At 52.1% G+C, this 23,873-nt stretch overlaps 13 protein-coding genes across 13 annotated transcripts; 5 read left to right on the forward strand and 8 right to left on the reverse strand.

The window, feature by feature from the left end:
* Positions 1–194: 194 nt before the first annotated feature.
* On the reverse strand, positions 195–4,910 carry MVES1_002044 (uncharacterized protein; the record flags this gene model as incomplete). The annotated part of the gene is made up of 1 exon (XM_056206876.1): positions 195–4,910. The coding sequence occupies one exon, from the start codon at positions 4,908–4,910 to the stop codon at positions 195–197; it is 4,716 nt and encodes a 1,571-aa protein (XP_056062851.1).
* A 573-nt stretch (positions 4,911–5,483) lies between these two features.
* On the reverse strand, positions 5,484–6,575 carry MVES1_002045 (uncharacterized protein; the record flags this gene model as incomplete). Its single annotated transcript, XM_056206877.1, has 1 exon — positions 5,484–6,575. One exon carries the CDS (start codon positions 6,573–6,575, stop codon positions 5,484–5,486), a length of 1,092 nt encoding a protein of 363 aa, XP_056062852.1.
* A 769-nt stretch (positions 6,576–7,344) lies between these two features.
* MVES1_002046 (uncharacterized protein) lies at positions 7,345–7,605 on the forward strand (the record flags this gene model as incomplete). The annotated part of the gene is made up of 1 exon (XM_056206878.1): positions 7,345–7,605. The coding sequence occupies one exon, from the start codon at positions 7,345–7,347 to the stop codon at positions 7,603–7,605; it is 261 nt and encodes an 86-aa protein (XP_056062853.1).
* Positions 7,606–7,636: 31 nt separating this feature from the next.
* MVES1_002047 (uncharacterized protein) lies at positions 7,637–9,634 on the reverse strand (the record flags this gene model as incomplete). Its single annotated transcript, XM_056206879.1, has 1 exon — positions 7,637–9,634. One exon carries the CDS (start codon positions 9,632–9,634, stop codon positions 7,637–7,639), a length of 1,998 nt encoding a protein of 665 aa, XP_056062854.1.
* Positions 9,635–9,944: 310 nt separating this feature from the next.
* Positions 9,945–11,449, forward strand: ndk1 (nucleoside-diphosphate kinase; the record flags this gene model as incomplete). The annotated part of the gene is made up of 7 exons (XM_056206880.1): positions 9,945–10,399; positions 10,582–10,635; positions 10,661–10,767; positions 10,813–11,090; positions 11,120–11,180; positions 11,209–11,245; positions 11,398–11,449. The coding sequence occupies 7 exons, from the start codon at positions 9,945–9,947 to the stop codon at positions 11,447–11,449; spliced, it is 1,044 nt and encodes a 347-aa protein (XP_056062855.1).
* Positions 11,450–11,989: 540 nt separating this feature from the next.
* MVES1_002049 (uncharacterized protein) lies at positions 11,990–12,831 on the reverse strand (the record flags this gene model as incomplete). The annotated part of the gene is made up of 2 exons (XM_056206881.1): positions 11,990–12,483; positions 12,510–12,831. The coding sequence occupies 2 exons, from the start codon at positions 12,829–12,831 to the stop codon at positions 11,990–11,992; spliced, it is 816 nt and encodes a 271-aa protein (XP_056062856.1).
* Positions 12,832–13,346: 515 nt separating this feature from the next.
* Positions 13,347–13,832, reverse strand: GPX2 (glutathione peroxidase; the record flags this gene model as incomplete). The annotated part of the gene is made up of 1 exon (XM_056206882.1): positions 13,347–13,832. One exon carries the CDS (start codon positions 13,830–13,832, stop codon positions 13,347–13,349), a length of 486 nt encoding a protein of 161 aa, XP_056062857.1.
* Positions 13,833–13,921: 89 nt separating this feature from the next.
* ARG3 (ornithine carbamoyltransferase) lies at positions 13,922–15,043 on the reverse strand (the record flags this gene model as incomplete). The annotated part of the gene is made up of 2 exons (XM_056206883.1): positions 13,922–14,578; positions 14,606–15,043. 2 exons carry the CDS (start codon positions 15,041–15,043, stop codon positions 13,922–13,924), a joined length of 1,095 nt encoding a protein of 364 aa, XP_056062858.1.
* A 315-nt stretch (positions 15,044–15,358) lies between these two features.
* Positions 15,359–15,749, reverse strand: MVES1_002052 (uncharacterized protein; the record flags this gene model as incomplete). Its single annotated transcript, XM_056206884.1, has 2 exons — positions 15,359–15,524; positions 15,553–15,749. The coding sequence occupies 2 exons, from the start codon at positions 15,747–15,749 to the stop codon at positions 15,359–15,361; spliced, it is 363 nt and encodes a 120-aa protein (XP_056062859.1).
* A 596-nt stretch (positions 15,750–16,345) lies between these two features.
* MVES1_002053 (uncharacterized protein) lies at positions 16,346–17,339 on the forward strand (the record flags this gene model as incomplete). The annotated part of the gene is made up of 3 exons (XM_056206885.1): positions 16,346–16,384; positions 16,412–16,520; positions 16,549–17,339. The coding sequence occupies 3 exons, from the start codon at positions 16,346–16,348 to the stop codon at positions 17,337–17,339; spliced, it is 939 nt and encodes a 312-aa protein (XP_056062860.1).
* A 131-nt stretch (positions 17,340–17,470) lies between these two features.
* On the reverse strand, positions 17,471–18,906 carry MVES1_002054 (uncharacterized protein; the record flags this gene model as incomplete). Its single annotated transcript, XM_056206886.1, has 2 exons — positions 17,471–18,305; positions 18,332–18,906. 2 exons carry the CDS (start codon positions 18,904–18,906, stop codon positions 17,471–17,473), a joined length of 1,410 nt encoding a protein of 469 aa, XP_056062861.1.
* A 244-nt stretch (positions 18,907–19,150) lies between these two features.
* Positions 19,151–20,160, forward strand: bem46 (bem46 protein, variant; the record flags this gene model as incomplete). Its single annotated transcript, XM_056206887.1, has 2 exons — positions 19,151–19,976; positions 20,015–20,160. The coding sequence occupies 2 exons, from the start codon at positions 19,151–19,153 to the stop codon at positions 20,158–20,160; spliced, it is 972 nt and encodes a 323-aa protein (XP_056062862.1).
* A 352-nt stretch (positions 20,161–20,512) lies between these two features.
* On the forward strand, positions 20,513–23,824 carry smc6 (RNA helicase; the record flags this gene model as incomplete). The annotated part of the gene is made up of 3 exons (XM_056206888.1): positions 20,513–20,563; positions 20,590–23,670; positions 23,696–23,824. 3 exons carry the CDS (start codon positions 20,513–20,515, stop codon positions 23,822–23,824), a joined length of 3,261 nt encoding a protein of 1,086 aa, XP_056062863.1.
* Positions 23,825–23,873: the final 49 nt, after the last annotated feature.

The raw sequence follows: 23,873 nt of genomic DNA on the forward strand, positions 1-23,873 counted from the left end.
TTCAACCACTGGCCAAGCCCCTTGCTTTATGGATCGATTTCTGTACCTCTAACAGTGGTGCGCTTCCCTCTTTCTGTACCATTAGAGTGCGATGTAGGAAATGTGCACATTTCACAAGAAAAAAAAATTAGTTTTACAGTCACTGCACATGTTGTCCAAACGTTCGCTCCGCAATCTATTCGATATTTATATTGTTACAATGTCGCGCTTGCGATTTCTTCAGCAGTAATGCCACTGCGCTGGCACATGCCCCGGAAAATGCTATCCGGCTGGTTAAATAATGCGAGCGGTGCGTCAAATTCGACCACCTTACCATCGTCCATGACGACAATACGGTCGTATCCGATAATGGTGCTAAGACGGTGTGCAATGCACAACAAAGTGCGGTCACTGAATTCCGTGCGGATCGTGTGCTGGATTTTTGCGTCCGTTGCAAGGTCCACAGAGGCGGTCGCTTCGTCCAGCAAAATAATCTTGGAGTTTTTGACCAACGCACGCGCAAGCGAAACGAGACTGCGCTGGCCTACTGAAAGATTGGCACCCTCTTCATCAACGATCGATTCCAGCGTCAAGTGGGTAAGTGCCTTGGTTTCTGTGCCTTGGGCTTCGGTGTCCGCATTTTTCAGCACCGCTTCACCGGCGTCCGGCGATTGCACGGATGAGCTCAGGTAGGATCGCTGCATTGCATCCCACAGGCGGCTGTCGTCGTACACATCGAACGGATCCAAGTTGGAACGCAGCGTACCACTGAAAAGCAACGGCTCCTGCGGCAGGATGGCAATAGCGCGGCGCAAATCCTCCAGTCCGATCGTGGACACATCCACACCGTCGATACAAATACGTCCTTCCGTAAGCTCGCTAATACGCAAGAGGACTGTCATCATCGAACTTTTGCCTGCACCTGTTCGACCGACAATACCAATTTTTTGGCCGCCCTTCACGTCGAGGTCAACACCCTTGAGGACAAACGGCAAGTTCGGACGGTACTTGAGCCAGAGGTTCTCCATGACAACGTTGCCTTCTGCCGGCCACGATTGCGGCGGTTTGGTCTCCGTAATTTGCTGTGCTTTTTCTTGTGGCAGCGTCTCTGCATAATACACAAGGCGCTCAGCAGAATTCATCTCGTTTTCAAGCTCAGTCAACTGGCGCGTAAGGAAACCAAGCGTCTGGGCAATAGTGACAATCATCGACAATGCAACACCACTGGTGGCGCTGTTTGTGCCGCTACCGACGCCACATGAAACAAGAATACCGGTAATCAACACACAGAAAGACCCTAGAAAGTCGAGGCGAAGACCCAGCCAGCGCTGGTTCACAATCGTGAGGAAATAGGCTCGGTTTTGGTCGTCCATGCGCTTGTAGTTTTCAAGCAGAAAACGGCGCGATTCTTGATATGCTCGGATCGTTGTAAGGCCCGTGAGCGACTCAGCAAAGTGCGAGTAGAACGAGCTGCGCAGCATCGCATCAATGCGCTTGAATTCGCGTGCAGACGAGCGATAAAATAGAGACACAAGCCAGGCGATGCCAAATACAAACACGACAACAATGGTAAAGTAGTAAGTCAATGCAATTACCATCGCTGCAGCTCCGACAATGGACATAATCGTCGAGGCACACTGTCGCAAAAGATTACTCAGCTGGTTATCCATCACGTCGATGTCTTTACCAAACCGGTTCATAATGCGTCCAAGTGGTGTTGTATCGAACCAGGTCATCGGTGCATAAATAACACGCTCCATTGCCATGTCGTGCAGCTTGCGCGATGCAAAAAAGGTAAGCAGGCCCAAAAAGATGTCCAAGATAAAGTTGAATATCAGCTGGAGGAGGCCAAACATGACGTAAAGGCCCACAGAAAATCCAATGCCGTGCGTGCCATCTCGATCCCAATCGCGCCACCAAACAAGCCAGTAGCTGGAAATGTTTACCGAGCCTTGCATACAAACTGCAGCGACCACTGCAATGGGCAAAATCCAAGACGCCTGTCCCGCGCGGAGGTAGGATCGGTATACGAAGCTGTCCACCGTGCCCGTGTTCCGCTCTTCCAATTCCATCGTCTTTGCGCCTGGCTTGCTCATTTCGTCGCGGCGTGGCTTTGAAGCTGCTTGGTTCGCATCTTCCGTTTCTGCGGCAAGCTCTTCGGCATCTGCTTCAACTGCGTCACCGTGCTCCTCTTTCAAATTACCAAATTTGACCATGGTGTTGTAAAAGCTGGCACGGTTTTCCATCAACTCCTGGTACGTGCCGCACTCATCGATCACACCTTCGTCCATGCTCACAATCTGGTCCATCTGGGGAAGATATTGGATGGCATGTGTGACCAGCAGCACTGTTTTTCCGCTTTTGCGCAGAGGCAAAATCGCCTTTGAGAAAAGCGCTTTGCCCACGTGTGCATCTACAGCAGACAAGGGGTCGTCCAGGCATACAATTTCGGCATCGTAATAGAGAGCACGCGCAATATTCACACGCTGCTTTTGTCCACCAGAAAGTGTCACACCGCGCTCACCAATTTCGGTCAAGTCGCCGTTCTGCAAAAGAACAAAGTCGGCGCTGAGTTCAGCACGGTCGATACAATCCCAGTACCGAGCCTCGTCCCACGGCTGACCAAACACGATATTTTCGCGCACTGTCGCGTTTTGGATCCACGCAGACTGCGAACAGTACGCAATTTTTGGAGAGCCCCAAGTAACCTCACCCGCAAGACGGCGCATTTCACCAATGGCACCAAGAATCAAGGACGACTTCCCAGAGCCCACAGGGCCAATAATCGCGCAAAGGTTGCCGCGCTTGACTTTCAACGAAACATCTTTCATAATGAAGTCAGCCAAGCCGGCATCGCCTTCCGTTTCAAGCAGCACATCTTTAGAAAGCGGATCTTCCGCTTCTGGAACGGCGGCAACGGGCGGAAGCTCGGATTCAAGTTCACGCTCCACTGATATATGCTCCAAAACTTTTTCAGACTCTTTCTTTGACTTTTTCATAAAAGAGAACCGGCGCTTTTTCTTCTTCTCATCAGACTGTGTCTTCGGACGCAAAATTGCCCATAAGCGCTTGTTTTTGCTTGCTTGCTTCACACGTTGTTTCTTTTCCTTTTTTGCTTGCTTTTTTGCTTTAGGGTTGGTTAGCGTCAAGTCTTCTTCGACACTGTCCCATTCAAACGATGTATTCTGCAGTTCCAGGCCGTACGGCGAATTTTCGTCCGTATTAACTGTGGTGTCGTACTGCTTCGCGTAAAATACTTCGCCAAGTCGCTGGAACGCATTTGCTCCATCTGCGATAACACTAATGCCAAATGGAAAAAACATAAGAGGCAGTCGCAAAAGTTGGAATAATGTGATGGCGGGAAATACCTTTTCTGGTCGAAGAGTGCCCTCTTTTAGGTAATATGTGACGACGGCGAGCACACCCGCAAGTAGTGGAAGACTTATCGCACTCGCCATGACACCCGCACGCACAATATTGAGCTTGAACACGTAAATTAGCTCACTCTTGCGCAAACTGCTGATGAGCTTGACAAAGTTAAACTCGTAGGAAAAAAGTTTCACAATTCGCATGCCAGAAAGTACCTCTTGAGTCCGACGAGCGCGACGATCGGTCCATTCCATCGACTTTTTGCGGATAGAAAACAAAAACTTTAGACAGTAAATTTGAAAGGGAAGTACAACAACAACCAATGCAAAGCCGGACAAGCACGAGACGCCAAAGCGCGTCAACAAAATAACCAAACAGACAATGATCTCCACAGGTGCAGTAAAGGTCAGGAGCCACCACTGGGCACCAAAGTCAATACGACTCACATCTGTGCTAATATGATTGACGAGTTTTCCGGTGGACCTGTCGCGCCCCTGCATGTTTAGCGCACGGCGGAAAACAGTAGTCGATAAGGCCGCGCGCGAGAAAACACCAACGTAAAGCGATTCGTAAAAGAATCGGTTGGAGAGAAAGTTGCTCAAAACCAAGATGGCAAACATGACGACTGTGTAGCCAATCGAATGGCCCCGTCTATTAATCCCGGCCTCTGTCATGCCGATACCAGTGAGAATTTGCTCGATCAGCAGCGCGGAGCCAACATAAGCGGTGTCTGCCAAAAGTTTAGCAAAGTATGCAACGGTGATGTTAGGCCAAAATATATCAAAGAGCGCCATAAAGACACTTGCTTTCTTTTGGCCCGACTTGACCTCGTGTGCAAGCAAGATTCTGCGCTGGGAATCAGGGTCAAGTTTCTTCGACTGAATTTCCTTGACCGGCTCTATGCGCCAAATTGATTCTTTTGCGGCAACACGCTCCTGTATGGAGGCATCGCCTCCAATGCTTTCGTTGCGCTCAATTTTTGCCTGCTTCTTCCATTTGCGCTTCTGTCTCCATCCCGGTTTGATTTCGCCACTAGCAAGTTTGACATTATATGCGTCAGCCTTAGCAACGCGCTTGTCCCAGGCCTCAGTGAGCCTGTCACTGAGCGTTTCTGCTTGGCGGGGACCGTCCATTTTCCACAGATCACTTGCCTCTAATGGGCGGCGATATCCAAGCAGGAGCAAAGGACGAATCCATTCGTACGTCCAATCGCTAAGAATATTAGCTTGCGCCAAGGGAGTAACGGTTGCATCGTCGAAGGACGCGGGTGGCGGAGCAGGTGGGTTCTTGTATCGCCAAAATTGGTACCAATGCTCGCGTGTGCGAACTTCAAACTTCCTGTTTCCTCCACGCTCGCGACTGTCACCGGCTTCTTCGTCCTTCATTGTGTATGTATCGCCCTTTTCATGGTCGCGGCCATTACTATCTTCGCGGGCAAAATATTCCTGCGACTCGCTCTCATTCTCTAGTGATGCGAACGTCTCGGTCGGTATGCTCGAATGACTGGCGCTGATACCCTTATTCATGGAGTGCACAGTCTCTACCTTCTCGTTCGCAGACATTTATGTCTGTAAGATACAGAATCCGAAGATAACGCCACTACGCGTACTCTAGCGAAAGTGATTGACCAGTGCCGCGGAATCTCAATTTAGCACTTGTCAGCAGGGGTCAAATTTGGTACTTGCGCTTCACGTGCATACTGTCAAACGGTTTACCGCGCTCCAATTACTCTGGACATTTGTAGGCCAATCAAAATAGGTTATTATAATAGTAAAGGGTTAGCTTACGCATTTGGTCGGATAAAAGTAGCGTCTTGTTCCCCGATGCGGTACGTGTATTGGTCTGCTACGCCAAGAAGATATGACCGTTTGTAACGAGGCGACCGATACATGAAGTGCGGTAATACATAAAATTACAGAGCGTGTCTGTGTGGGAGTTAATGTGTGTCGTATTGATTTTATGACATGCTGTGATGCAACCTGCGCCCTTGTCAGAGGAACGAGGGGACTAACACGGATCTTCTCTCGCCTTTGCACGCAAAATTGCGGATCTCACTACCTTTGGGATAAGCATGGGCCGTGCGGCACAAATGCAATAAGCTGTGTCCTTAAAGCAACAAGTGGATATAAGCATTTCTATAGACGTACAACTCGCAGTGGATCTGTAGGGTCCACACACGCCCGGAGAATAGCATTCATAGCGTCAGACTTCCAGCAGTTTGGTGTATTTAAACCTTCACAGCGCAGGTGTGCCGGGAACAATGTGGCGTCGCCCGTAGCTTGTCGAATCCCATACAGTGTCGAATCATTCGGCCAGTAGTTAAACCGGTACCCATTCTCGTGCAACCATGTCATGAGCCCCTTCCAAGGAAAACGCGACTGTGACTTTTTCCGGAAATTTGCAAGGCCAACAGGGTCAAGTCCAGACTCTACAAGCCGCTGAAACAGCGGAGTGGCCAGCTTCCGTTTTTGGATCGAAGTAAGCAGCGTAGGGTCTTCAGGTAAAATGATAGGATCTTGTGGTTGTAAAGGAACCTGTACATCGAGGTGGTGTTCGCGCCCTAATCCAGTCGCATCATCCGTAGACGCAATGGTAAGGCAGATACACGCCGCATATCGGTTTTGAAACGTTTCCAACAGTTTTCCGGTACCAAGTGCAGTCTGAAACGCATGTAGGCCCGCAGGGGAAGCGGCAATTTGTACATGATTAGAACCGATATTGGGGTGTGCAATAATAGTGAAGGACTCTGCGCCCAAGTTTTGCGAGCATTGTTGCGAGAACTGTTCAAAACGACGAACAGCGCGCTTGTATTCGGCCCGAGTAACAGCGCTCGACTTTTCTAGCTTGTTACCACGCTCCCATGCAGATATCTCTTGCTGCGTGCGGTCCAAAAATTCCGGGTCCTCTTTCATTTTTTGATACAGCGGCGCAAGCTCGTCACGAATGCGTTGTGCCTGTGACGTAGGAGAGTCATTACCCATGGATTCAAGTGCACCCAATGCATTGGGCTGTCCATTCGCGCTTCTACGTTTTTGTTCTGCGAGATAGCGTTGGTACTGATTCCATGAATTGGGCTGACGACCAAATTCGCGCGAAAAACCAAGGTACCGGCGGATTGCGGCAGGATTCACATTGTATTCTGCAGCCCACGCATCGATTTGTGCATTCAGCGAGTCGCGATACAGCCCAAGTTGCTGTTTTAATGGTGCAGGTAAAGAAAACGACATGGCAAACGCGGGGTTGACAAAGTTTAATGTTGTGTGGCTCGCTTGTTTTTTTACCAGAGCACCTACAAGGACGGCAACCAAAGCCCTTTAGGACCCGTTGTTGTGCGAGTTTCGGCCGGGGTATATTAGGTAAGCACTTGCGCACGCACCAGGCATTTGGCAAGAGAAACATACTATTTTCGCGTAGCTAACAGGGACATGGGGTTGGATCCCAAGACGCTATTTGTGGGTAATTTTGGGGAAGGCTGATTGTGTACAGGCAAATCGTCTTTTGAATTCGATGATCAATGAAATTGTGATTGATGCCGCATTGCAAACACATTCTGCGACAAAAAAAGCTAACCGCGCGTGCTATCATTGTGGGAAAAAGTGTGTACGAGGATTTGTGTGTGCTGGTACTGATACTTGCTTTTATGTGCGCAGATGTTTGAAAACCAGTGCGTGGGGCTCCGTCTGCTTACATACAGCGATGAATACGACAGTAAATGGCACCAAAAACGACTACTACTCCAATAACCCGCTGTACGAGTGCCACGTATGCTCGCGACAAGTCTCCTCCAATCGCTATGCGACGCATCTGGAGAAATGCATGGGAATGGGGACTAAGACTGTACGCAAAGGCTCTGGACGCACAGCAAAAGCAAATTATGCAACCTCGCGATTGCTGAATTCATCTACGGCACGCTCGAAATCTCCCGCCGCCGGACCTAGAAGCCGAAAACGCTCTTCTTCGCCATCCAACGCAGGACCTGATACAAAGCAGATGAAAATGGAACGTATATCCGCGCCTGTCGCTGCGGCCTCCACGCCACCCAAAAGGTCCGAGTCGCGTGCTGCGGCTGCCAGCAGCAGTTTTTCCGTCTCTCCCGACTCGTCCGACTCTGGCGAGGAAACCGAAGACGGCCTGGCAGCGAACGATGATACCATTGATGAAGTTGATTTTGATCTAGACGTCGATGAGGTTAGTGACGGGGAAGCCCAAATAGAGCTGGAAACCAACTCGCTCGACTCTGATGACGAAGACGCATAAATATAAAGTATGTAACCAAGATTATTACCAACTAATCAGAGAACCACCCGTAGCGTACAAATGCATCGACAAGCTTAGGCGAGTTGCTGAGCGAAAGCAGCATGTTTCGCCCTTCCATGTATGCCCATAGCTTGATCATCGAAAGCTGGGCTTTAAACGTCGTTTGCTGGCGCAATTCCCTAAATTGGGAATCGTCGCGCGAGACTTTGAGGCCCAAGGACCGCAAAATAGGAATGGCGGAGCGGAATACGTCCAAGTCGGGATCCAGCCTACGGCCAATGCCTTCCAGGATTAGAATACTGATAATTGTGTCGACAAACTCTGGCTCCATCTTGACATGGCACTTGCGGACCGCCGAGAGTGTGTCCGAGAGCGCCTCGCCAATGTGCAGACTTGCCAAAGAAAACGTGTCGCTTTTGACACTGTTAACAATATGCGCAATCTTTTGCACAAACGCGGCCTTGTCTGTGACAAGCTGAGGCGATCTGCATCGCTCTACCAGCAGTGTGCCCGTCTGATCGCCGTCAAATGTTGCCACAGCAGCGAACAGGTCGAGGAAGTTGTGGCGGTTAGTCGCAGACAACTCCGATACAAGACCAGCGTCGATCAGAACAATCTCAGGTAGATACCCTTCCAGCTCCATATTTTTCAGCTCTTTTAGCCATTCCTTCTTGTTGGAGCTGCGCTCCAACAGCGCAGATACCACTTTATCGTCGGATACAATACCGGAGCTGTACCCATTTCCTAACGCGTAATCCGGGTCAAAACTCGCCAGGCTTCGAGTCAATATATTTTGGAGAATAGAGCGTGTCGTTGGAAGGTAAAATCGGACCATGATATTGCCGGGGTGCAGGTCGGCGTGTGTAAAGTTATCAAGCAAAAGCATGCTTAGGAATGCATCGAGACCAAGGGCTGCAATGCGCTTATCGTATTCGTCACCCCCAAGATTCATAAAGTATTTAAGTGGCACAGCATCGATCAGCTCTTCAATCATGACATTGCGTGAGCAAAACTCCACGAGGGGCCGGGGAAACGTCACAAGCCCTCCGCGAGAAGCAAAGTTCTTTTCGAATCTCATTAGGTTCGACGCTTCTTTTCGCAAGTCAAGCTGGCTGACCATGAGCTCGGCAAACTGGTTGACTTCTTCAGGGAGCGAAACCCACTTCATCCCGGGCAATGCGTTAAATATGTTTGCAAAGAAGCGCATGATGCGCACATCACAGTCAATCAAACCATGCACGTTGGGGTGCAAAACTTTGATGGCAACCGCGTTGGTCGGGACACGCGGTTCGACCTCCGTGTGTTCATATGTCAGCGCAAGTTCGCGCCCAATCCGGTGTGCAGGTTCGGGGAGCCGTTTTCCCATGGGCTTCTGTTCCAGGTAGCCAGGCGGGAGCAAATTGTCACGCAGTACTGCTTTGTACACTTGGCCAACGGCGCCCACGCCGAGCGGGTTGTTGTCAAAAGATTCGAAAATTTGGTCAAACGAAAGCTGGAACACACGCTCTAGCTCACGCTTGGTGTGCTGAAGTGAGTGTGGCTTATTATTCGAATGCAGCTTGCCAAACATATTGCACAGTGCATCTGGGAATAGATCGTGCCTTGATCCGGCCCATTGTCCAAGTTTCACAAACGTGGGGCCGGCGAATTCCATCTGCTTTACAAGCAACTTGTACCATAGTAGCGCGCCCCAGCGCACCGACTCGTTCATACCTTCATTTGAGTCTGCGATCCGTTTCGATTTGCCGATAAACAAGAGAGGCACGGTGATCAGTACCGGGAAAAAAATCACTGCAAGCACAATAAACCTGCCAAACACCAGAATCGCGTCCTGCACAGTTGCACAAACCCATTGAATACCTGCAAAAATGCGTGGTATGTCTTCCTTCTTCTTTTCCGTCGCATCATTTTGTGCCAGCAATGTCTCTTCTTGCTCAGCCACTACGCGGGCACCGGCTTCAGAGCGGCGCCTAACATACATGTATGCAGCAATTCCAAATCCAACTGCAGCGATACTAAATCCAATCATACCGAAGCCCGGCTTGGATGTGCTCGTGCGCCGTGTCGAATCGCTGCCCGTCCCATGAGAGGAAATGCTATTCCAGCGAACAAGATGCCGCGGAGCACATCGAGCATGACATTTGTAAGCCACGATCCCCCGGGTATGCGTCATCTGCGCAAGCGGAATGGAGGGTTGCGCACAGCGCAGCAACGGCCTTGCCAACCCGCCGTACATGCTTGCTGAGATGAAGCACTCGGCTCGGATACATGCAGCGTCACGTGTTATTCCATAACGCGCGGGTGCATGTCGCCTCTTTTCCTTCCCCTTTCTTTGCAGCATGGCTTCTGAACAGACCTACATTATGATCAAACCCGACGGTGTCCAGCGCGGACTCGTTGGCAAGATTATCCAGCGTTTTGAGGACCGCGGCTATCAGCTTGTGGCGATGAAGCTTGTTCACGCTAGTGAAGAGCACCTTGAAAAGCACTACCAGGATCTCAAGGGCAAGCCCTTCTTTTCCGGCCTGGTCAAATATATGGCTTCTGGCCCCGTCGTTGCCATGGTTTGGCAAGGTAAGGACGCAGTCAAGCAGGGCCGCACTATTCTCGGTGCCACGAATCCTCTTGCCTCTGCGCCTGGCACGATCCGTGGTGACTTTGCCATTGACGTCGGCCGCAACATCTGCCACGGCTCCGACTCTGTTGACTCTGCCAAGGCTGAGATTGCACTTTGGTTTGGTGAGCAGACCGCGACCATTGAGTACAAGCGCAGCATCAACGAGTGGATCTACGAGTAAATTCAATCCTGTAGTGACTCCTAGCAAGACCTGTGCAACTGCCACGTGCTTTACACTTCCCCACGCGCAAAGCAACACTGGCTCAACCATGGTGTCCATAGCTAGTAGTGCATTGCACGCATTTTCGAAAAGGCCCGTGTTGCTTGTTTGGTACGCATAGCTGGACCGCTCATTCTAGCGATATCCAGGACAAGGTGCGCACTAACGTAAATGTTAATGTTAGTTTCGGTACGTATTCGCCGCGACGCTCACAGCAGCAATGCTATCTTTGGGTTCGAGCATGTCGTGAACGCAAGCTCCAAGCTTGTAAAGGCTGCACAGATTCTTGATATCCCAGTGCTGGTTACCGAGCAATATCCGAAAGGTACGTGTGGGGTCGCGCTTACCCGAGGCCTTGGCAACACCGTAGCGTCGCTGCGCAAGGAGATTGATCGTGCGAATGACCATGCGATTAAGTCCAAGACGGCGTTTAGCATGGCCTCAAATGACCTTGTCCTATCTATGCTACAGACTGCGACGGGCACGCCGCGCTCGTATGAAGATGTGGAATTTATCCTGTGCGGCATAGAGACGCATGTCTGTTTGAAGCATACAGCGCACGAGTTGCTTGCGAGCGGAGCAGCGGTGCATATTGCTCAGGATGGTACAAGCTCGTGCAATCGTGGTGAGCAGCGCGTCGCACTCCAGGTATGTTATCCGCTCGATGCTAATACAAGACGCTGCGCAGTGTGGGCGCACATGTGACGACCTCGGAATCGATCTTATTCCAACTACTCGGTGCGTATGTGTGACTTATTGACGCTAGGTGATTTCATGCACCCCAAATTTAAGGCTATTTCTACGTTAGTGGTATGTCCCTGCCGCGACTCACCGCTGCGCGAGGAAAAGGAACGCACCGCACGGGCCGTGGAGGCGTTGTGTTAGAAACACCTAGTAGGCAGTTTCTCAGATACAGGCGCACACCACTGTTCCAACGTAGCTTACCCCTGTGCAGTAGCCTGGACATGCTGATGGACATCATTGCACTCTGCCTGCTAGCAGCCTAGTAGTACGAGCTTCCTTGTCCTCGTGTAGTGATTTGGTGGCCTGTCACGTATAGTGGCGTTGTGCGCGTTGGCTCGTGGTCAGCCGTGTAGTCACTTTCTAACCCTAACTTTACCACACTGCATGGATTACGCGGCATGCAAGCTTGGCTTGCGCATCCAATGCCTTCCATATTGTGGCTGAGGCGTGCAGTGATCGCCAAAGACGCCATGTTGTTTTGCTCGAATTACTACTTCTTTCCTGTGCCCTTCCTTTCTTAGTAGTCGAGTGCAAGTAAGGAAAGAGAAGGGTATCGGTATTGGCCGGGTCTACAAATGCACAATGCACAGCTCACGTCTTGGGCAGTACAGCCCAATGAGCGGGTATCTCGCTTTGCTGTACTAGGGTCTAGGCCCGTCTCGCTCTAAGAACGGATGCTGTGCTGCGCAAAGCGCTTAATTTTTTGTTCTTATGTTTTATGCCGCGCCTTGCGCAAATGGCATGCATCTGCGATTTCCTCTTCTGGAATTCCTGCTTCTCGTAGCCTTCTTGTTAGCCGCGAATCAGACGCACCGTGCGATAAATGCGCCCATGTCGTTTATCTCCTCGCATGCCGTGCGCGCTTTTCCGTCCTGTTTCAAAAGACAGTGTTGAAGTGCTTGGGTGCATATATTGTGCGAATCCGTGTCAATATGTGCATAGGACCAATCCACTTCTACGCGCATGGAAAGCGCGTGCCATTGCATCCGTTTCACGCGCTGGATCATGTTTTCCACGTCGCCATGCTCGCCTTCGAAGCATAAAAAGCCAGGGTATCCAAGCTTCACAAGGCCCCACACATGAAGTTCGGGGCACCATGCCGCAAATTGTTTGCGTTTGGACGGCGCGACAAGGTGGTGCGACCAAAAAATGACGCGCTTCATTAAAACAATCTGCGGGTCGGATGGCAATGGGGGTACTGGCGACTGTACCGGCGACTGTACCGTTTGCACCTCATCCAGACTGGCAGCGAGCTGCTGAAGTTCCGTAAAGGTGTCAAATACAGGGTTCGGCACGACTGCATTTAGTTACTTAATAGCGTACCTTCTGCGAGGCGCTTGTCAATCATGGCATTCCAAGCTGTGATCGGCACATTGGGGCTTATCCCAGTCAGAGTAATGGAAGTTGACCCTTCATGCTTCCCTCCAAGCGTGAGCGACACATTCATCCATACGCCTAGCGCTTCGTGGATCCGTAGCGAGAAGTGGACTCGGTGTGGCTCTGGCGACGGTACAGCGCCCTGCTCGTACGCTTCAAGTTGGGCAGACCATGCGGCTATTTCAGAGGATGTACCGTTCCATCGAAACTCATTCTCCAAAAGACTCGCACGAACGAGGAGCAAGTCGTCGTACCCAGCATGCTCCATGCCTGTGCATGTGGAAATAATAAAAGTGTGCACCGTGCGTCGCTGCGCCGTTCAGCAGCCTCCACGTCTGGCTCAACAGACGATGGCAAAATCGGAATGGGGCTCGCCCAAGACCATCTATTCTGCGTGCGTGATAGAATTGTATTCTGACAAGGCAGATGGGGTGTCATGATTGTGGCCATGTTTACGGGGATGTACTTCATTAAAGTGAACAACAAGCATAAAAAGCGCGAGTATCTCCGCATAAAGGCAAATGAGGATGGTGCGCGTACGTTTGCAGCACTCTACTCACAACAGCCGCACCACGCTTAAGCACAGGGCATTCTAAGGGTCCGGCGCCAATGTCGCCGTTCCAATCGCTCATCCATAACTTTACCCGGCAATGGGATCCAAAAGCGTAGCATCAATGGTCTCGCGCTTAGCGTCTATATTCGTATTATCTACGTAACAAAGCGACAATTAAAAGGGGCAACAAAGCAGCCGCGATAGCAGTTTAATCCGATACGTCTGGAAGCCTACTGCTGGAGCAGCTTCTCAATGTCCTTTGCAATGTGCTCAGGCTTGGTCGTGGGTGAGTAGCGCTCGACAACCTTGCCATTCTTGTCCACGAGGAACTTGGTAAAGTTCCACTTAATCATCTCGGTACCAAACATTCCAGGACGCTCGTGCTTGAGGTACTTGAACGTCTCGTTCGTCTCTGGGCCGTTCACGTCAGATTTGGACATGATTGGGAATGACACGCCGTAGTTCTTTTGACAGAAGCTGTTGATAGTATCGCTGTCACCAGGCTCTTGTCCGGCAAACTGGTTGCACGGAAATCCGAGAATGGCAAGGCCCTTTGGGCTGTACGTTTTGTACAAAGTCTCGAGGCCCTCCAACTGTGGCGTAAAGCCGCACTTGCTCGCCGTGTTCACAACCAGCACAACTTTGTTCTTAAGCTGCGAGAAGTCAAAGGGGGCGCCCGATAAAAGCGTAGATTTCAAATCGTAGAAAGTCACCATACTTGCAACGTGTGTGAAAGTACGGGTTTGGAGTGGGCGTGCGGGGAGAGTAATTGTAGTGCTTATATCCACGACTGTACGCTACGTATCTAAACCAGCGGTATCTGACCAAACAACCAGTCGAAACATGCCATGGCAGTCCATTTCCGATTCTCAGCTTCAGGAAATACAAGAGAACGCGGTCCGTAAAAAACCTCGTCGTCAACTTCCTCTGCTTTCCTAGGGAGACAGTGCATAAACCTCCAATCGGGGTCCGCCTTGCCGCGCTTGCACAGCGCTTCGGTGATTTGGAAGCCGTTAAAGTCTTGCATACGCTGTGCCTTGGAGTTCTCATCTCCCATAGAAACCCATGTATCGGTGACAACATAGTTGGCCTTGTGGACAGCCTGCTCGGGGCTGTGGCACCAATCGACCTTGCCTTTGGGCTCGCCAGCCGGGAGCGAGGTGAGACCGCGCTGCATCATGTCCCACACAACAGGATCTTTTGCGTAGGCATCTCCCGCTGGCGCGGCAACACTTACGTCCATGCCAATCCGGGGGTAGCATGCTAGAATATCGTTGAGAATATTGTTCGAGTCGCCCACCCACGCGACTTTGAGGCCATTAAGCCGCGACAAAGAAGGAAGCGGCTCCCCTGGCTTGCTGTTATCCTCAAGCAAGGTAAGCAAATCGGCAAGAATCTGAGTGGGATGGAACCTGCTCGAGAGCGCATTGATAACAGGGACGCTAGAATGTTCGGCAAGTGTCTTTGGTTAGATAACAATGCGACGCACCTCAATCTCCTCATGAGCACCGACCCGTGCCATAATACCATCAACCATGGAGCTTATTACGCGGCTAGTATCAATCAGGCTTTCATTCACACCCAGCTGAATATCGGACGGGGCAAGGAACATGGGGTGGCCGCCAAGAGTGACTACACTTGTCTCGCTTGCCACACGCGTGCGGGTACTGCGCTTCGTAAACATGATTGCTATAGTCTTGTTTGCCATGGTGTGCTCAATTGCGCCAGGCCCAAGAGCGTGGGTTTTGACCGTTTTTTTGAAATGCGACGCACGCTGCAACAACGCATCCAGCTCAGGCACAGAGAGATCGCCAAGCGTAATTAGAGAGGGGGCGCGGCGAACATGTGCGGACGATGCAAATCCGCGTGCACCACCGTACCAGTGTGCAATGGGCGAGAGCTTCGACAGGAAGCCAAGCCGACTCATGAGGTAAGAAGACGAACTCCACTTTGCAGCCTCGTCACTCCACGTGCTTTACTCCTCAACATCATGGCGCGTGCGTAAATGTGCGTGGCAAAGCTCACAGCAGGCGGCAACGCGCGGGAGCTTGCTCGAGAGAAGAACCAAAAAAAGCAGGGGCAGCAGAGCAAGAACCAGAACAAGGACGGCATGTCTCTTGCGCAGCGGCGTGAGGCCGACGCGAACGCATTGCGCGCAAAGCAAGAGGTGCGCTTTCCCCGCGTGACTTATCTTAGGCTGCAGCGGCACGAAAGGCAGAGGCTGCAAGTGGAAAATAATTTTTTACAGAGCTACGCGATCCATGTGCACGGTCTTGTTCTCTATTACCACCTGTACTTTGTCTCGTGAAAAGCGCAATTGCAATGTCGCAAGCCATGCCCGTGTTTCTAAAAGGAGCGCTTCGCCCTGCGGCAGGGCGTGAGGAATGGAGAACGCTATCCATGTATGGCTGCGGTGAGTGTGCCGCAAAAACGTACGGGGATGAAATTGTAGGGACATTTTGCAGGCGCACAGTGATTAGGTGCAAGTCTACGTCAGTGAGACATGTCGCTAGCGGTGTCCAGTCTTGCGCCTCATCCCACAGATGCACATCTTTACGCGATAGATTCGTATGCAGACGAAGACTAATATCGCCAGCCTCAAGTGCGTAGACGACGGGGTACTCGAGCAGCATTCCGCAAGCAGCAATCCCGCATCGCCGCGCATCGATGTCAGCACTTGTTAAGAGTGCAACGCTCGGTCCTGTACTTTCCGCGCAACCCCTTTTTATATGCTGCCAAATTGTGTGTGCACCATCGGGCATATCAATAATCTACATGAGCGGGCAAGAAACGTACCTGAAGTGGTGCATTTAGCGAAACACAAACAAATACCGGCGACGGCAGCTCACTTTCGAGCATGCACTTACGATTTACAGCAAACACTTGCTGTGCCGGTGCATAAAGTACAAATATAATATCTTCCAAGTCGTCGCGCTATCATGAGCTAGGTCGTAGCATACCATTTCAAACAAAGCCGCCCAAGCAAGGCAAGTCGCGAGCGTCGGTGCAAACGCATCAATCAGCGTAGCACGGCGGACTTTGGACGCTACCAGCGCTATATCCACAGCCAATCTCTCAAGTGCCGGCCTCGGCACCTTCATCCTACCCTGCCCTTCGCGAATCCCTTTGGCGAGATCTTGTGCGAGCGCCGGCAATTCTTGCATATGTGGAGAAGCATACGTACCAAGCCTCGCAAAGTGGAGTAGGGATAGCGATACCCTCCAGCGCCATGGGCAAATCCATGCGTCTGACGTTTAAGGGCGATAAGGTACGTGTTATGCATTGCTCACAGCAGTCGAACCGCAAACGCACTGCACAAAAATGTGATGGCGATATATCTAAGCGCCCCGCCTACACCACAGCTAACGACTCGGACGCTGAAATGTACGGCGGCGATGACCAAGGTACGTTTCACGAATGCACTCACAACAGCGTGGGTCCCGGTAGAGACTCCCTATGAAATCACTGGACCATGTTTTTTGTACCAGACGAACGAGGGCACAGCGACCGCTTTGTTTTTTAACGCACCACTTGGCCAACCGGAAACGACGACCGTGACTGCCCCCGAGCTTCCCGTAGATCTTGCTATCGACGGTGCAACCTTTGCTGGTGCAGAGATTACACCACAAGATGTACATCAAGTATGGGTTGCGCATCGAGTTGCTGAAACGGACAAGTGGACGCTGAAAAGTGCACAAGGCACGTTCCTTGGGTGCGACCAATTTGGTTCTGTCATTGCATTTAGCGAGGCGCGCGGTCCTCAGGAGGAATGGGCGGTGAAAATGGTGGAGCCCGCGGCACCGGGAATAGAGCTTGGTTCATCCACTGTGCGCGGGGCGCGCCGTGGTATCGCGCTTCAATCTACGTACGGCGGGTGGCTGACACTGGAACCAAAACAGGACGGTGCTAAGCGTCATACGCTGCGAGCAGATGATAAGGAGCTGCAGCCAAGTTCGATTTGGGATGCGCGTGTTCAGTGGAAGTACCGGCATGAGGTGCGGCGCAGTGCGCGACCTGCACATCAGCGTGGAGCGGCATTGGAGCATGTGAGTATCGACACGGAAGTCCATTTGATCCGTTCGAGGCAGGCATGGAATGCAGGTGGCCGAGCGCTGGACACGGTAGGCTCCCGCCGTGCTCTGGAAAAAGCACAGCGCGAAGGTCGACTTAGTGAAGCGATGCTTGATCGCCGCATGAAATTGAAAAGTGACAAGTTTGCATAATTGACGAACGCGGTAGCCTGGCCCGTTCAAATACAGGATCTTTTGCATTCTCCATTGTGTGCTACAAATAAAATGCTACACATCCTCAAACATATATGATAGTGTACAATGTAAGCTTTTAAGTGCCGCGTTTATGCAGCTGGACCACTGCGTAATGCAAACTCCTTGACGTCTTTGAGTACCTGATCAATATCAACGTCTTTCCCGCTACTCTCCTCCCTTGCCATTGCAAATGCAGTGCGCGTCGCAAACTCGATATCTCTCTCCACGCGCTTCTTTTTCGGATCCCAGAAAGAGAATACACGCGAGGAAACGCCAAAAGGCTGAGGCTGAATCTCGACCAAATCGCCTTCGCGGACTTGGATAAAGGGTATCTGGGAGGGCTTGTTTCCTTGTAGATACGCAATCAAGCAGCGGAGCACAGACGATTGCCCAATAATCAACATATCGTCCCTTGTGCGCTCCAATTCAAAGATGATCGGCTCGAGTCGGATAGCCAAGTCATGATAGCTCTCCGCGCGGGGAAAGCGAAAACTATACGGATCTTTTTCCCGCTGCTCCACAGAGCCGGGGAACCGATGCAGGATCTCTGCCTGTGACAAGCCGTCCACGACGCCCGGGTTCATTTCGGCAAGACGGGTGTGCTCAAGAACCTTGTACCCCAGCTTGCGGAAAGGCTCAGCAGTGAGAACAGAGCGCTTGCGTGTCGAGCACCACACCTCCAAACCGCGCTTCTCCTCCTTTTCTTCGTGCTCTAAAGATTGTTTTTTTACGCCGTGAAGCCAGGAGACGGTGTGTCGCTGCGAAATATGCGCTTTTTCTTCGGTCATATCGAGTGTGTGCTCGTGCAAATTGGAGACAAACGTGGCTAGCGCGTTTGCATAGTCCAGACCGAGCGAAGAGAGCTCCGCGTCGGCTTTGTAGGAGTGCTCGATAAGCGCCTCGCCAGCCCTTGCAAAATAGATCCTAATGTCAGCAATACAAAAACATACTTTCGCTCGCGATTGTGCACGTTCATGAGAAAAAACACAAGACGGTTTTGCAAATACCCCGCATTGTTGTTTACCACAATGCGCTCCCCAAAATTAAGCAGCTGAATATGGGGAAACGTGGCGTTTTCAATCGGTTCATAGCACAGCTCGTTTTGCAAAATACGCGCTTCGAAATTGCGCTGTACGTCTTCCCAAACCCACCCCGCATAGTCCGGGCTGAACTGGTAAATGAACCGGATGTTGCGATTCACCATGGCCTGGTCGTCACACATGCACTCAATAAACATAATTTGCACTTGCAGCAACATAAACCGCTGGCGTATCTCCTCGCGGCTCTTGCTATTACTGTTGCTGGCATCGTAAATAGCAACCTGGCCGCCGCCCTCGAAAAACGCCTCGATTTGCCGTTCCGCCTCCTCTTGAACCTCGGCTCTTAGCACTGCAGCTCGCGGATCGTTGCTGCCAGCCCCTAAATGACCATCCAGTTTCCCACGCATCTCGCCAGTCATCTCACGCCGCACACTTGCAAGATTGAACACCTTGCACTTGACGCCAAGCCATGCAATGTACCGCATAATCGCATGGGCCAAATACGTTTTGCCCCGCGCTGGAAGACCCACTGTCGCCACCAATATACGACCACTGCATATTAGCAAATCCAGCATACGTACGCGTGCCACAACCGCCCCGACTGTGTCGCTGGCGTCAGTTTAGCGGCCTTACGTACTGTACAACGGCGCCGCCATCGTGAATGGACGTAAAGTTGTTCGGCCGAGGACATGGCTTGTGCGGCGGCGCATTGTCCGCTCTACCGCTACAATGACCTGGTCCGGTGTGCCGTTTCTCGCGCGTGTGACGCTTGCTACGGTGACGTTGAGTATTGCCTCGCTGGCTGGAGTGATTTATGTGTATCAGCGTGCATTGATCTACCCCTCCTCGATCCCGGATGGATCTCGCACGACTGTGGATGCACCGGACATGTATGACCTGCCGTACAAAGAATTCCGGCTCAAGACGCCCGATGGTGTTTTGCTGCACACGTATGTGATGTTGCAGAAAGGAGAAGATGATGCGGAAGAGATAGCTTCGCAGCGCCCGACTGTTCTCATGCTGCATGCGAATGCCGGGAATATGGGGCATCGACTGCCGCTTGCCGTCGTGTTTTACAGGCGCTTGGGCAGCAATGTCGTGATGCTTTCCTACCGCGGCTACGGCCTCTCTACAGGTGATCCTTCTGAGCCGGGATTACAGATCGACGCACAGACTGCGCTCGACTGGATCCGTGCGAATCCGGTTTTATCGCAAACGCCTGTTATCGTGTACGGGCAGAGCATCGGCGGTGCAGTTGCAATCAACGTTGCTGCGCGCAATCCCAACTATGTGCGCTGTATGATTTTAGAGAATACATTCCTGAGCATGCCGAAGTTGATCCCGTCTGTGCTGCCGATGCTCGCGCCGTTCACCTTCCTATGCAGGGAGCAGTGGGCGTCGGAAGAGATGATCCAGCAAACCCCTGCAACGACGCCCGTTTTGTTTCTAAGTGGTTCGAGCGACGAGCTCGTTCCAGCTTCCCATATGGCGGAGCTGTACCGTCTATGCACAAGCAAGCGGAAAGAGATACATTTGTTCCCCGGCGCAACACACAGTACGTCTCTAATTTTTTTGCGCGCGTACTGACGACAGATGATACATGTTTGCAGCCGAAATACTTTGACATCATTGCGGCCTTCCTTCTGAAATACGTCATCGATCCTGACGACGTCGAGTTGGAGAAAGAGAGCGAGGCGCACAGGACCGTCGAAAAGGTCTTGCCAAAGGCTGAGTTGTAGGAAGTAATCGCATTTTATATACGACTTGTATGTAGATATCCTAAGCGCGGCGGAGAATATCACCGAGATAATGGAAAATATAGGGTGCTGCGGTGAGTCGATGCATCAACGTACAAAAGTGCAGCAAACCGACGATCACGGCAAAGGAACGGACCGTACGGCGTGCTTGAACACGCATGAGCGACTGCTCAAGGGGCGATGGCGAGGGAGCTCCTGTTGTTAGCACGTCCGCTACGCACCGGCAAACATGATGAAAATGCACGAGCAAAGCGACCAGCGACGACAGGGGCTTTTACGTGATTACATAATTATATACGCGCGTGCGCACCAACACGCTGTGTTGCGTTGCGCCATGTCCAAGCGGCGGAGCGAGCGCGAAGAGGAGGATGATCTTGCCTTTTTCGTATGTACAGCGCTAACTAACACCAGTCAAAACATGCGAGGATGAATACACCTTCTGACGATGGTGGTGTAAACGAAGAGGCGGCTGCCGACCAAGCATCAAACACCGCGCGTCTCGCTCCACTTTCTCCCCCCTTTGACCCGCTGGATGGCTCGAGCATGGGCATCATTGAGCGTGTGGACATGATCAATTTCATGTGCCATTGCAATCTGAGCATTAATCTTGGGCCTCGCATGAATTTCATTATCGGCCACAACGGCAGTGGAAAGAGTGCAATTTTAACAGCGCTCACCATTGCGCTCGGCGGCAAAGCGAGCACAACGAACCGCGGGAGCAGTATCCGCGATCTTATTCGAGAAGGTGCTAGTGCTGCAGAAGTGCGCGTGCATATCCGGAACAGAGGCCCTGACGCCTTCCGTCCAGCCCTGTACGGCGCGGAAATTACTGTCGAGCGGCGCATCCTTGCGGATGGGAGTGGGTCGTGGAAGATGCGTGGTGAGCACGGCAAGATCATTTCAACGAAGCGCGAAGAGTTGGATGCAATATGTGATCATGCCAACATCCAAGTGGACAACCCAATGAACATTCTCACCCAAGACAGCGCACGCCAATTTCTCGGCAACGCTGCGCCCGAGGAAAAGTACAGCTTCTTTTTACGCGGCACGCAGCTTACGCAGCTTGCGCAAGAGTACGAGATGATCCAAGTGAACATACAGCGCATGAAGCGCGTGCTTGCAAGAACACAGGAAGTGCTGCCAGATTTGGAGCACGAGGCGCGCGAAGCGAATGCACGATGGCGTCTTGTCGAGCAAGCGCGACGCGAGCAGGATAAGTTGAACAGTCTTAAAGATGAGCTGGTATGGAGCCAAGTGATTGCAAAAGAGCAGCAGCTCGCCCAAGCCGCGGAAGACCTCGAGCGCGAGCGCACCAAGCATCGCGCCTTACAGCGCAAACAAGAAGAAGATCGTAAGCGCGCCAGTGCGCTGGATGAAAGGATTGCCTCGCTGGAACAGCGCAACACGGAATCGAGCGAGCGCGAAACGCATCTGCAAGAGCAGCGCGCTGCTGTGATGCATACTGTTAAAGAACATCGCAACATGCTCACCAGCATCAAGGCACAAGAAAAGGAAGTGAACCACCAGGCAGAACGCGTCCGGCAAACAATGCAGCATTTTCAGCGCCAAATCGATGCAGAATCGCGCAAGCTAGAACAAGATTGCCGTGCAGTGCGCCAAGGACAAGAGTCACGACGCGATGCATGTATAGAGCAGCGCATCGAGAATGAGATGCTTCAAGTGCAATGTGCCGAGACAGTCGAGGAGCTTGAATTGAAGCAACAATCGTTGGGCGAAAAAAGAAGCGCAATGCGCGCAGAGCGCAACGTAATGGACGAAAAGGCTGCGCACTTGCAGCAATTTATCCGGCGCTGTGTAGACGCGGCGTCAAACCGCATCACTGCGTTTGGCGGTCGCGCTATGCCGCAGGTGCTTGCAGAGATTGACAAAGAGCCACGCTGGCATACAAAGCCGCTCGGGCCGATTGGGTTGCACATGCGCTTGCGCGACCAGCGCTGGGCGCCCGTCATGGAAGCTGTGCTCAATGACGCGCTCAATGCTTTTTGTGTGACCGACCACCATGACCGAGCAATGCTCTCGCGCATCTTGCAGCGCTACGATGTGCGCTCCCAAATCTTTACTGCCGCACCCGACCTGTTTGAGTATGTACACGGCGAGCCCGACAGTGATATATTGACGGTGCTGCGCGCGCTGGAAGTGGACGATGAGTACATTGTCCGTGCGCTCATTACGGGCTTGGAAATTGAAAAGTGCGCGCTTGTCCGCCAGCGTGCAGAAGGCGATGCGCTGCTGCGTCGCAACCCACGCAACGTGATTCGGTGCTACTCGATGGATCTCTTTCGTCTCACGGGTGGAGCCAGAGGCAGTGCGACGCAGACGCTCAACAGGGCAACTGGCGCACCGCGCTTAGTCACCGATACGAGCGTGCAGATCAGCGAGGCGCGCACGTCTCTGGAACACATCGCAGCAGCCCAAGGCGCGCACGAAGATCAACTGCGTGCCATGAGCGCCGAAGAACGTGCGCTCCACACACAGCTTGCCAAAAAGCGCGAAGAGCATGCTGCCTTGCGCGCTGCACACCGCACCTTGCGTACCAACATTGCACAAATCGAGGAAGAGATGCGCGAGGATGAGCCGGCGAATATGGCAGCTCTCGAAGAAGCACGGGACGACGCCGAGCAGGAAATGGCGCGCATTGTCGAGCAATTCAAAGAGCTGGAAAACCAAAAAGAAACGCAAGAGGATGCACTTGCGCCGCACGCAGCGCGCGCAGAAAATCTGCGCGAGCAAATCGATATTTTAGGTTCCGAGCACCGCGACATGGAGACGGAACTGCAGAGCATCTTTTCGGAGCGCGTCAAGCTGCGGCGCAACGACGAGTACTGGACGGGCCAGATCCAGACAAAAGAAGCGGCGATGAAAGCAGCCGAGCAGGCAGAAGCCACGCTTGCGTCGCTTATTGATGAGTGGACACAGCAAGCGCTTGAATATTGCGCCCGCGTAGAAACGCGGCGCAGCGCCGAAGCGCTTGAGCGCCAGATCGACACGATTGAGCGCCAGCTCGCGGATGCAGAGTCGCATTCAGACATGCGCTTAGAAGAGGTCGTGCTGGACCTTCGTACCAAAAAAAAAGCATACCAGGATGCGCAGCGCCAGATCGAGAACCTTTGTGCTACTATTGGCATTCTTGACACCGCCATCCATACGCGCCTTGAAAAATGGCACTATTTCCGCCGAATCGTTGCGATTCGCGCACGCACCAACTTTTCCCAGTATCTCCAAACGCGCGGCTTTTCCGGCTCGCTGCATTTTGACCATAATGCGCAGACGTTAGATTTGCGTGTGCAAACCGACGATAGCGCGCGCATGCACGACAAGGACCCCAAGTCCTTGTCGGGCGGCGAAAAGTCGTTTTCGACCATTTGCCTGCTGCTTTCCTTATGGCAGGCCATTGGATGTCCGATCCGATGCCTCGACGAGTTTGACGTATTCATGGATGCGGTAAACAGGAAGGTGTCTATGAAAATGATTGTACGTCACGCTCCTACTCACCCAGATCGACGCTGCAAAGTCCTCGCCGGATGTGCAATACGTGCTTATCACGCCGCAAAACATGTCGAATGTGTCGCTAGGGCCAGAAGTCCAAGTACATCGCATGCGCGATCCCGAAAGGAATGTTTCCTAGCTACATCGCCCCGCTTTTCCACGACCCGGTGAGCCGCCGCGCTTTAAGC

The sequence above is a fragment of the Malassezia vespertilionis genome, chromosome 4 (genome assembly GCF_029542925.1).
Source record: "Malassezia vespertilionis chromosome 4, complete sequence".
Taxonomy (NCBI): Eukaryota; Fungi; Basidiomycota; class Malasseziomycetes; order Malasseziales; family Malasseziaceae; genus Malassezia; species Malassezia vespertilionis.